Raw genomic sequence first — 13,543 nt, 5'->3', positions numbered from 1 at the left:
TTCCATTTCAAATGCTTCAGTACCTTGGCTATTATTTTTGTTCTCTTCTAAACCCTTTGTTGTAACTGCTCTCTTTTATGGAGATGTATCCACTCTAGTTGATGTTCTTCATTGCAACTCAAATGAGAAGTCTGTGGCAGATGTATTTTTTCTTAATTCCCTGAGGAACTCATTCAGAATATTTGCCTCTATAGGCAGATAAAAGGAGCATGATGGTAGGATTCTTTGGTGCTAATGGAGCAAAAGTTGTTTCATTTTCCTGCTCCTGAGTTTGTCAATCTTCAAAAGCTGATGTTTCCACTGAGGCAAGGTGAAAAAATTGGTCTCTGAAGGTTACATTCATATAATATTGTGTTATGTACCCACAATATTTTTATTTTTCCTTAATAGACCTTATTCCCCCTAAAAAGAAAAGATATATAGGAGCCGAAAAACAGGTTGACTGAAAGAAGTGAAAGGGATTTTTTTTTCCACATTCTCTAAAGCCATCAAAACACAGGTAATAAGAAAGATTGTTATTTAAGAGGGTTTCAGTAAGCAAATGAATTTGCTTCCATGGTGGTGTGAGGAGACGCATTCTTCAGAATTATTCCAGAAGAACAAAAATCTAATTCATCAAAGTCACCATACCACAGCTGTTACAACAATCTATCTCCTACTGAAGGCTAGCCAGCTAATTTTTGAGAAGTGACATTTTTCACAGTTTATTGTTTTCTCATCAACATGGCACCAGCCACATCAAATACAATCACCCAGTGATGTTGGCATTGATGAATTAGCCATGTGCTTTCTATTTACAATACATGAGTTTCAATTTCTTTGGGTGAAAGAGAAGTTTTTGGTAGAATGTAGGAGTTTTCTCTCTGGTCTGTGTGAATGTTTTCCATGTTCAAGTACTTGTTAAGCTATGCTGGAATTCAGTAGCATAACTGAGTATTTTTACAAAAACACACAGTTCTGCAAAACTTCACTGGACTGTTTCAATGGATTATGGATGGGTGAAGCATTTTGGCTCCATTCTTTACCATGGCTTGAACTATGTCGCTCTTACTCTTTCTGGGGTCAACAGTAGTTTCCCTCTGCAGTAATTTGTCATACAGATATGACTGTATGAATGTAGTAGATGCTGGTAAGAGGCTTAGGCTACAAGGAGGAAAACTGTCTGGAAATAATCTTCTTGCTAGTCTGATGTATGAAGACAACAGAGGAACTCCACCATTTGGGATTCACACTCATATAGGGCCCCTTGTTTAATATATACTTGCAACAGCTACAGTGTTGGCCATGATAAGCAGAAGCATGTCCACCCACAGTGTTTGAGGAGACAAAGTTCCTTCCAGCTTGGATCTGTCCAGCTCTTTCTCATGATTCTTATACATATGAATTTCAGCAGCAAGAGCAGCCATAGTGCTGAGATACTCAAAAAATGCATCTGCACCACAAGAAACTGCCTTTCAGATCTCCTGCATAAACTATAGAAATAAAAAGTATCTTGGCAATTGTTTTTCATCTGTGAAACATGCTTTTGTAAAGCTGTGGCTATAATTTTTCTTGCACAGAACTCTTTGTGCTCCCTTATTGTTACCATATGCGGAGCATTTTTGCAGTTCAGCCACTCCCTGAATAGCCAAACTCTGAACAATTTCTTTTGTTCTTTAACTTGCTTACTTCTAGACATAGCCAGTCTATCTTATAATTGCCAATGAGCTATTAAGAGTATTCAGACTGCAGGTAGGGTTCTCAGCTGAGAGTCTTGCAGTGTAGAGTTATGTTGCTTCAAGAAGTTTAGGGAATGGTACCTGGCACTTCTGGTTTACTTTGGAATATTTAAAACTGTTCCTCATCTTTCATCTTACTCCATTATTGATAACTTCCATCACCTAATTTAGGTTAATATGGACACTAGAGTCACTTAATGAAATTCATGGCTTCAGGTCACGTGTCCATTTGTTTCTTTTAATTCAAAGTACCTAAAAATATGGAAAAAGCAAACATCTTCTTTCACATCACAAGATCAGCAAAATATGTGTTAGCTGCCACTTTTCCTCAGCAGATAACTGTTAACATTGGCATATTGCTTTACATGTGCATGCTGCATATTTCTCTGCACTAAAGGCCCTGCACTTGACAGGTGGATTAAAATGTAAATTTGAATAACTTCTGGTTATGTTCAGGAATTGAAGTCTAATACTTAGAACCTAGTTTCAGCATGGTGTAACTTTTCTGGTTGATGGAACCTTAGTCGTGGTGCTGCAGTTCATCACTCTCCTGGTTTTATCAGGACGTGGCTTCCAGGACTCTTCTGTGCTGCCCATGGTATGCTTAGGGAAACTTGTTGGTTTGATAAAGGCGATCTTGTAGGAGTTTTTTACATGAGAGAGTTGATACATGGCTTGCAAACAAGTGAGAAATGGGTGGGATTGCAGGATAGTTCTATCAAGGTATTCAGAAAGCCTTTCCATGAGAATGAAATCAGTGACGTGTTTTCAGGAGGGTTTGCAGTTCAGATCTCGGATGATTCATTTTGCACCAGTGTTTTGAATGAGTCTAGGAAAAAACAAGGTGTTTCAGAAGGCTGAATGTGATCAAGCCTCTAGTAGTTAGGATGGAGATACATAAGTTTCTGATCAAGAAAATCAAGCAGCACTGTTGATTTTGTTTTTAAAGAAACTAATTTCATTTAGACCTCTACATCTCTACCTCAGAACACAGTTATACTTTGCAATCTCCAGGTGATGATCCATCTAGCTGAATTTTATGTCTCAGGTAGTAACTGATACAAACTGCTTGAGGGAAGAATTCTGGAAACTCTGAAGTTGGCTTTGTTGAAAGAGCCTTGTAGTGCTTCATTTGTCATTGTCAGTAATTTTTATTTTTGCAGTAAAGGGGTTTTGGAGAGGCTCAGCTCACCTTTCTTGTACTCTTTTAGTCTTTTCTTTTTACAGTAAATTTTTCTCCTGCCCAAACGATCTGGATTTTTTTTTTTTTTGTTTGATTGGAGTTTTTCTCAGTAATTACCTGACTGCTGGGCAGAGAGACTTGTTGCAGGATGATTTAGTGCACTTTTCTTTTCCCACACATGGAGCAAGTGACTTCTGTGCCTGGACTGTTGTGTCCCACTGATCTTAACAGTAATCATTTTCAGTCGTTGAAAAAGAAGCAATAATATTTCATCAGTAGAAGAGATTTAGCTTGTTGATGATCTTAACTGTGTTCATTGTTCACATAGCTCTAAAGCAAAATTTCACTAAAGAGGAATTTCATCAGACTTGCTAGGAATTATATATCCTTCCTAGGAATACTGTATTAAATCTAGTAAAGTCATCCTTGGTAAGCCTGTAATTAAACAAAGGGGAAAAAAGAAAGAAATACATCCTTTAAACAAAGAAAGAAATGAATCATTTTAATAGTATCATGATGAGGAAACCTGACAGTGGTGGTTTTTTGACTTTTATCAATCCAAAATTGAAATGGGTGTTTTGAAAAGGCAGTGTGTCATCTTTCACCTCACCAGAGCCTAGATGGGATGATGTGTAAATCTGCAGCTTGGGACAGATTCTCTTTTTTTTCCCCTCCACACAGGTATTTTCAAGCTCAGTCTGACATAGTAACTGGCATGCAGCTTATACAGCTGCTGTGAAGCTGAAGTGTACTTTCTCCTGAATCTCAATTTTGTGTGTATTAACATGAGAGATTTTCAGGCACCTGCAAGTAACAGTCTAACAATTGCATTTATACTAGATAGTTTATAAATGTGAAAAAATGTAGTCGCATAATTTTGTCAGGATATGAGTTTCTGATTTCCTAAAGAACCAAATCAAAACAAACAAAAGATCAAATAAAAAAACACCTGTGTATAGAATGTGGGTTTTAGCTTACAAAAAAAGGAATCATATCTGTGTTCTGCATATTATTTGTCCTGACTCACAACTCAGTGTTCTGTTGAGTATTCCTTAATTGAAAAAGATCACTGAAGTATAAGTGGAGAAGTTAAGGGTAAGAAGATAATCCATACCTTCTTCTTTTTCTTTGCTTGAAGGATTCTTCTGTTGCACAGTAAATTTCAACATCTGATATATTTTCTTACTTTTTCAGTGAGAAATTTCTGAAGAAATTATCGCATTAGATCTATTTTAAGTAATAACATTTGCCATCTATTTGACAGAAACTCTCCAAAGGTTTCTGATGCACCTGCTTACACAGTCACTTTCTAACAAAAACCTTAAAATCCTTAAAATCCTTAAAATTTTTACCTGCAGAGTAACAAAAAAGCAAAAAGATATTGCTTAAATGGAAAACAGCTGATTTAGTGAAGCACTAAACATATTTTTCTTTGAGAGACATCCTATTTTCAGTATTCTTGAGGAGTGGAAGCTACTTTGTGCAAACCAGCCTGAAATGCCACTCATACTCTCCTACCTCCCATGTGTTGTCTTTGTCCATAATTGGGTACTAGACAGGTAGTTAAGTGCTAAGTAAATAGTTGGGTACTACTTGAAAAAAAAGAAATCTACTGTACAAACAGCTTCTGAGGGTTCTGAGGGGAAAAAAAGATGCATGTAAGAGTATAAGTAAAAAGTGTCATGGTTTAAACCCAGCTGGCAACTCAGCACCCACATGGCCACGCAAACTCCCCTGGTGGGATGGGGGAGAGATTTGGAACACTAAAAGTGAGAAAACCTGTAGGTTGAGGCAAGGACAGTTTAATAGTTAAAGGTGTGCACACAAGCGAAGCAAAACAAGGAATTAACTCACTACTTTCCATGGGTGGGCAGGCATTCTGTTATCTCTGGGAGAGCGCAGGTCATCACACCTAGTGTTATCTGGGAAGACAAAGGCCATCACTGTGAATGTAAGCTTTCTTCCTTTTTGTGCCTCCTTCTCTACCTTCTACCTCCAGCTTTATACTCTGAGCATGATGCACTGTGGTGTGGAATGTCCCTTGAATCAGCTGGGATCAGCTGTCCCAGCTGTGTCTCCTCCCAACTCCCTGTGCATCCCTATTCCCCTCTCTGTTGGGGTGGGCTGAGAGGCTGAAAAGGCTTTCATGCTGTAGAAGCACTGCTCAGCTCTCACTGAAACATCTCTATATTATCAACACCATTTTCAGCAGAAGTACAAAACACAGCCCTACATGAGCTGCTGCAAAGAAATTTACCTCTGTTCCAGCAAAAGTTGCTGCATCCAGCCCTAGCATACATTTAAAAGTGGTAGTGGAAACCTAGAGGGGAAACGCACAGTCCAGAAGAAACACTTTTAGTACCATCTTTACTATCTGCAGTAAGTGAAAAAATACTTAGTGTACATGTGTTGTCTGAACCTAGTCATCCAGTTCTTCATGATTCATTGTCTTGTCTAATTTTTTTAAACTGCACTACAGGGATTGTGTTAGGGAAGACCATATATTTGGTACTTCTTGACAAAAATTACTTGTTAATCTGTAGTGGCAGTTATGTTATAGAAAGTAGTTTGATCTACATAGCATGGCTCTGAAGACATTGAGGGTTAAGTCAAAGACAGACTTTGGCTTGAATTTTTTCTCTAAAAATTAATGAAAAAATTAAATTTTCCTTATTTCAAGACAACTACTTGGAATTCCAGTGCAATCTTGTAATGAATTTCAGTAAATATTGTCATATATAGGTTTTTTCTCAGTGCATCCTGAAGCAACATCATGTACTATTTCAACTCATCTTTGTCATCAAGCCTGTATTTTTTGTGGATATTCTAATCTTTTATATATTTTTTAAGTGCTTTCTGTCTCTTTCTAACACTAGAAAGAAGTAATTGAGGAAAGAAGGAAAGAAATTGCCTGTTTGACTGTTAAAGAGTCAGTATTTTTATAATGAAGGAATAGTATTCTGTTTCACAGTATTTTTTTCTTCTGGAAGGCAGTGTGTCTCAAGACAGTTTTGCTTTCTTCCTGTATTCTACAAAGCAAATCCCAGAAGACCTTTTGAGATGTCAGACCAAATAGCCCTGGTAAAAATGGAGTCATGGGAGAAATACCTATTATTTTCTATTCCTGTAGAGAAGCAGATGCTTCTCTACAGTCTGCTGGGAATTTCTGAATCTTCTTTCAGAGACTCTTCAAGATGCTACATACAGTCCTTTAATTCAAGTACAGGAGCTATGTAGCATGGATAAAGAGCAGGCAAAAATCCAATAGTAGTTTTAAAACACCTGCCATTGTAAAGAAGCACAAATAGTATTTCTTTTTCCTATGATAAAGAAACATTCCCTAAAAACAGTGCTTATATTGACAATACAATCACTAAGGCAGGTGTGAGAGCTGTTGAATGGTCCCTGTAAACCAGTTTAACCCCCTTCCTTCCTTCTGCAAATACTTGCATGATCATTGTCTGCATTCATTCATCATAAGAGTATTTAAATCTTTTGGGCTAAGCTTACTGTGGACCTAACAGTTAAACTTATCTGCTGTCCCACGAAGCCCTGAGAGGAACTTTATATGCTTACCACAACCTTGCTGTTGAGTGTTTTACTGATAATATCTCTAGCTTGTTTTCAAGAAGTAAAGTTATTCATAGCCAGAGTTTAGCTCAGCCTTTGTTTCTGTACCTGCAGCAGACTGTGTGTGTAAATATTACTAGGTAAATATCCTGTAGTACCCAGTGCTAGAAAAAATCTGGGATAACTAATAACTTGGAAATGCCTTAATTTTGGGGGTGTATAGAACTGTATTGAGAAATTTGCTAAATAATTATGAGAAAATTAGTAAGTGTTACATATGTGCTGCATGTGTGGAATCGAGAGGACCAGAGGAAACCTAGTAATAAAAGCTCTACCATTTTAATCCACTGGATAGTGTTGCTTTCTTCTTCCTTGCTACCAGGGAAGGACTCATCAGAGATAACATCTGAAAGATAGTGTAGGTTGTCCCAGCAGTCACAAAGTTCCCTAGGATGTCAGCACATAAATAAGGCAGTGGTCATGCAGACAGCCAGGATACTGATGACCTGTTTTGCACTCTCAGCATGTCACCCACTCATGATGTGACAGGAAACCCAGCGAGGGCTGGCGGGAAAGTGAGGTAAGGCATTTTGTTCCCACAGGGCTCCCCAGACCCAGTAACTTGTTATTGGATCTGACAAGTAGGTTGGTGCACGGGCTTCTTACAAAGCCAATACTGTACCAAAAATAATGAGCTTGACAATGTGTGCATCCAACTGATGTCCCTGTTCATGTTAAGTATGTCTGGAATTTTTGGCATAGTTCAGGATCTAGGGTGGGAGAAGACAGATACTTAGGGAACTTACTAGATGATATGGCAGCAGTTTTTCATAGTGCTTATTGTTTTCTTGATAGCTTGTGGAACTAGCTCTAGATATGTCTACCTACATGTAGTACATATTATTATTTATTAGTGATAGTATAGAAGGTATGAATATACACTCCTGGATGAAGTAGTCACCAGAACCCCCGCAGACCTGATTAGTCTAAACTTTTACAGTGACTGTTAGCACACAAGCCAAAACAGTGCTTAGGAAGGGGGTTAAATGCAGCAAGGATAAAATAGATCAACATAAACCCTGCCAAATATGTTATGTGCTCTCTCCACAGCAGCAGTGATCCAAATGTAGCAGTGTGAGCAGTCAGCCCTAAGGGGCTGTATGTTTAGGAGGGGCAGACTGGAGAGGGTGTCTGTGAAGCTCCAGGGGGAAAGTCTGAATGCATTTAAGCGAAAGCTTCTTTTCAGCAGACACAAAATAGTGTCCCATTTGCATAGGGCAAACACCTGAGAGCTCATGATTTCAGCTTAAAACATTAATTTAAGGGTAGAAAAAGCTGCCATACTTTGCCTGCTCTTATTCCATTGCCAGTGAAAGTTAACCTGACTGCTCATTGTCAGAAGAGACAGCAAATAAACATCACATTTAAAATTAATCCAACTTTCTTTAGCCCTCTTCTCTCTCCTCTGATCACCTAAACAAGGAAGTTGATACAAGACCAATTACTCAGTTACAGCAGTATACATCCACTTTAAATCCTTTGTATAATTTGCGTTCATATAACTGCAACTAACTTGTGGATTCTTAAGAAAATAAGTAACTTGCAAAGTACTAGAGAGGAAAATTCCATGTTTCCGAAGGGAAAAGAAGAGAAAGTGGGGTAAGGTATAGGACTTCTTAGAGAAGGTGTATGTGGAAATCTTTAGTATCCCTGCAGATACTAAGGGATACACGCGGATGGTGTGAGCTAAAGTTTCTTATTAACAATAGTTTCTATAATGTTAATTTAAATACAGATTAGTTATAAGATTTTATGTTGCAACCACATAAATCGGCTAAGTAGCTGTTTTCTGTTATTTAAAGAAATAACAGAAATAAAATAATAAAGCAAGATGCATTATTTCATATGTTTGGTTATGTTGGACCACTGTGAATTGCCAGACTAACAATTCCTTCATTGCATGTTGAACCTGTCTTTTGTTAAACATCAGCTATTGCCTGGCTACTTCCCACCATGCTGTTTTTATTAATCCTTAGGTCTGCTTCATTTGTTGTTTCTTTTCTATGCCTTCATTCTCAAAACATATTGCATTTAGCTGCTGACACAGTTACTCGTCTTCTAAAGTACACAGTATTCCCCAAGTCTGTTTTTTTTCCCCTCATCTTCAGTGTTACTCTGATTTAACTGTTACATTTTGTTTTGACTTTTGATTATCCCAGGGTCCGATTGGTATGGATGGAAAGCTGGTAGGTGATTTGTTCAAAACCAGTGTAATTTAGGTCTCTCACATATTCCCCTCTTTGCTTTTTGTAATTTCTTATGCTGAAATGTATATTAGTCAAATACTGGCTTCCTTCAGCATAACTTAGCATAGCAGTAGCAATCCAGTAGCATGGATTTTTAACAGGTTGCTGAAAAGCCACTTCAGTCTTTTATGCCTATGCAAGGAAATGGAGGTCAGCCCTGCTCTTCCTCTTCACTTTTCATTTTCTGTCTGAATTAGATTGGAAGGCAGATGTTCCTCCTTGGGTGCTCTGTCCAAGGGTAGTTTGGTGGTGCCTTTCAAACAGCAGGATATCACTTCTGACTACATTTCTGTGACTCCTCCTTCTTTCACAAATTCTTATGTTTTAATTTCTGTGCCTGGATTGTGTTGGCTGATTAAATCCAAACAGCCTCATGTACATAATAAATGCATTTGTGTGATATTCTAGATTTTCATTAGGGGTCTGCTGCTTGAATTAAGTTAGAAATAACATTTAATTTATACAGTGCATTTGTTAATGGATTGTACTTGTGTGTATATTTGTATAGCTCTATGTTTAGATGTATAAGCCTGGAAGTTTATGTTCCCAGCTCTTTAAAGATTAACACCATGGCAAAGGTGTGAAAATCCAATTTTGGCACTTTCTCTTGCTGTTCCTTTCACTCTCTCTCTTTTCTCCCTTCCCAGGGCACCCCTTTTCACTGATACCCTGGATACCTATTTTCTTTTTTATCCTTTTACTTACTACAAGCTCCATTTCCTTTGCAAGCTCAAATTGTTAACTTGCAGTGTCAGCTTTCATTTTCTCCTCTTTCTTTGCTCTTTGAGGTTTCTTTCTACTTTTAAGTAACTTGTCTGTAAAAGTAACTTGCTTGCAAATGCAGTCAATAAGCTTTTTCTTTAATCTCTTTTAGGGGATTGATAATTTACCTGTTGACTTTAGTTACACCATGGACTTTTTTTCTTTTAATATAATTTATATATCAGCAGCTAATATTGATTTCAATTTCTAGGAAGGGATTAACTGTCAACAGTAGAAGACCTTCCATCATGGCAATTAGAATAGGTTGCCAAATCCCTTTGTTTGCCTCCAAATAGTGTATTAAGCCAGCAAATAGGAATATAGAAGGGAAAATGGTTCTGGAGATTTTACCGAAACCATGAGATATTATGCAGCTATACCCACTGCAGTAATTTAGATTAAAAAATAAATAAATAAAAAGCAGCATTCAGTTGGGATAATCAAGTATATGAGCAATAGTCCAGGGTTCAAAGCAGCAGCCCCCAAAATGCACCCAACCAGTCAGTGGTGCTGGGACTGATCCCTAAATGCCTGCAAAGACTGCAATTAGTTGGTAGCTAGAATCAATGAATCAATTTTAGAGTATGTAACAGATTCAAATAAAGAGATATTCATTAGACAAAAATCAGAATAATGCTGACTTTTCAGTCTTGAACAGTGTTTTCTCCCTGTTGGTTATCTAAAATTTAGAGAAAGACTTATAGCTAAAACATTTTAATCCACAAGGGACATAAACTGGAGGCGATTTATGCAGCAGTGAACCAGACTGATATCATTCAGCAGTCCTGAGGCCATTTTGGGAACACAAGCAGATAAATTGAGATTGAGCTTGCTCCAATGAGTTATGATATCAGATTGAATTCATGTTAGAGGGTTTTTAATGAACACCAAAGTAACTCCAGGAGCTTTATTCCTGACCCTTTCACAACATATCAAAAGGAGATTATTAAAATTAACAGCCCCTTTTTTGTGTCCCACACTTTGAATTGCTGTTGTGTGACAATAACCCTTTACCATTAAAAATGTCAGTGTTGTGATGCTTTTCTACCCATACCTTTGTAAGAAGAGGTGATGAGTTCCATGATTCAGTGCTTGCTGCACCCTCTGGGTAGTGTCACTTAGTGGATCGCTTTTGAGAAGGGAAAATTCTACTGTAACTGCAGTGGATAGTAGGGCAAGGAGTAGATAAGACTTCTCAGAAATATTGAAGGATTAGGAACCGTTGTAAAAACCAGAAAATAATTACCTTCACTAATGTAAATTTCCTTTCTTGCTGAAGGAGCTAGCAGCCAAGGGGTTAAAATCATTCTGCTTTTGAGTACTTTTGTATTCAGCATCTGCATTTATAGCTTAATGCAGGGTAATTCTTATATTGCCAGCATATATAAACAAAGAGTAATGCAGTGATTATATTCCCTGATATCTCATAGAGTTTTCTGTCTACTTGAAAAAATGTTGCCCTATAAAAATTAATTTTCCAGCTTTTTCTGTATTGGAGACTGTATTGAAATAAGAGAATTATAAATGCTCAGTACCAGAAAGGCAAAGTGATGATGCTGTTGAGAGTAGAAAACACTTTTGTGGGAGCATGACTGCAAACCTCACCTCATATTCAATTCAGGATGTGTTTGTGTTATGTGTGTATGCCTCTTGTATCATACATATAGCATGTACCATGTGGACCCTTAGCAGCCGCTATGTCTTAGATGAAGGAAAGAAAGTCAATTTTCAAATCTCATTGTTGAAATATATATGCACATATTCTTTAGATACTTTTGTGAGCAAATGTGTTCTGAATTCTGTGTATAAAGTTTGCAGGCACAGACCTCAGTTTAGGTAATTTATACAATTTTATTGTACTGGCTGCCCAGTACTGCATCTATAAGCAATTCCTGATGATTTTAAGATCAGGTATAACCTAAAATAGCTTAAAACCTGCTGTGAGGGGAAGATTGAGGTAATATATGAGTGCTGAGGAGTCTCAATCATATTCATTAACCCAGCATGATGTGTAATTTCATCGAGCTCACCAACTCAGAAAGTTTTAGCTAATACTTGAACTGCCAACCTCAGCCAGTAAGTTTGGATTTTATATTCTCTATGGTGCAGTTTTGTTCTAAGGAATGAATAGAAAACTGCAACATCCCCAACAAGGAATACTTTATGCTGCATTCAGTGTAAAGATTAGATAGCCACAATAATTTCGTATTTTACTATTATTCCTCTGTAATGTGATTCCATATATTTAAAAAAATAATTTAAAACCTTTGTGTGCATTTAAATACCATTTTATTTTGGTTTTTAATTGGCACAAGAAGTTTTATTAGTTACTATAAAAAGCATTTCTTCATTTGCTTTTTGTGTTGATAATGGTTCCCAGTTGAAATGCTTCTGCCTCCCACCCCATCTAAAATTGCCCAGAATCACAGGATAGTTGAAGTTGGAAGGGACCTCTGGAGGTCATCTGGTGTAACCTCTCTGCTCGAGTAGAGCTGTCTCGAGCAGTTTGCCCAGGATCATGTCTAGATGGTTTTTGAGTGTCTTCAAGAATGGAAACTCCACAATCTCCCATGGTCCCATGCTTGGTTAACAGTAAAAAAGTATTTCCTGATATTCAGACAGAAAAGTTTCTTTAAAAGTAGCTCCCAGCTGAAGTGGTTTTATATGATTTAAAAGAAGTCTCCATGCTCAGTTTTTGTCAACAAAAGGAAACATAGTCTCAGTTTAACTGAAGTATTATTTTAGTTGTCATAGAACACCAGAGGCTAAGGTAGCCATAGGCATTTAAAGGAATTCTCTGAGGAGAAATATGAAGTTATTTTTCTCTGTCTTACATTGTCTGGGTCATGTTGTTTATAGTCACAGCTGCTGTACTGTTTGCTAAAATAATTCTGCTTCATGCAAGTAATTTCTGTTAAGGGCACTAAAATAATTCATGACTTTCATTGGTTTTTCTGGTGTAGGGAAATTAGGGATAGGAATTCTGCTCTATATGGGCTTGCAGCAAGAAGAAATACAGTTCCCCGGAGTGCAAAGGGTGCCTCTCCACTTGTCCAGGGGTGATCTAAAGGGGATGTTGATAAATAAGAGAGAGGAAATGTATCAGCTGTCTTCTTGGATTGACTGACAAAAGCTCATCTCAGACCTTCCACAATTGCTGGTTTAAATCGGGGTTTATACTCACTTAAAATGATGGTGCCTGTAGCAATGGCAAAAAGACTGCTGTTTGTCCAGCGGTGTGTTCCTCCAGTTTTGAGACTTGGTTCATTCAACAAGCAGTAGTAGTAAATAATTAGCACCTCCTTGAGGTATGGAGGGGAGCCATAATAAAGAAATGAAAGAGCAAACAACCCATAATACCTGCTCTGAATCAACTCAGCACCTTTGGCTTCTTTCTTGCTTGAGAACTGTCAATTAAGTCCTCCTATCATTTCCAAATTGTTAATGATATCTAAAATAAGAAGTTTCTCAAATGCAGCTTTGATATGTTATTGTAATTTATTTCTAGAATCAGTTTGTTGCAAGAAAGTTCATCACTTTGAATTAAAACACTCAAATTCAATATCAACTTAAGAGTCCAAAATCTGACTTCAATGCAGTCACTGTATATTTTGTTAGCTCCTTATTAGAGAGAACTGTAACTATTTTCTACTATTTAAAGAGTTCATCCTTGTCATAACTTTCCATAATCTTTTGTTTTTCTTGTTTTTTTCAGGGTCAGCCTGGTCCTCAAGTAAGTGACATCTTATTTTCTTACATTAGTAACAGTTAAATACAGGGCCCACTGAGCTCAGGTTGTCTACAAAGTATTTTACTTTATTTTTTGATCCTACTGTAGTGAGATAGAAACTGATAACCATTGCATAATTCTGTAAGAAAAATATTTCCCAAGAGAGAAACATACCCCCCACATATGGTTAAGTTCCCTCAGCTGTCTGACCAGATGGTGGGGTTAACAACATAATACTGAATAGAGCAAATCTCCAAACTATGGCTTGAAACTT

At 37.3% G+C, this 13,543-nt stretch overlaps 1 protein-coding gene across 1 annotated transcript in view; it reads left to right on the top strand.

Annotated features, from left to right (window-relative positions):
• Positions 1-13,543, top strand: part of COL25A1 (collagen type XXV alpha 1 chain) — a 297,045-nt gene that overhangs the window by 163,765 nt on the left and 119,737 nt on the right. The window contains exon 5 of the mRNA XM_063156471.1: positions 13,255-13,272. Coding sequence (XP_063012541.1) covers positions 13,255-13,272 — 18 coding nt within the window. The remainder of the gene's footprint in view (positions 1-13,254; positions 13,273-13,543) is intronic.

This window comes from Melospiza melodia, chromosome 5 (assembly GCF_035770615.1).
Source record: "Melospiza melodia melodia isolate bMelMel2 chromosome 5, bMelMel2.pri, whole genome shotgun sequence".
Taxonomy (NCBI): domain Eukaryota; kingdom Metazoa; phylum Chordata; class Aves; order Passeriformes; family Passerellidae; genus Melospiza; species Melospiza melodia.
This window is presented reverse-complemented; position numbering and strand designations above follow the sequence as displayed.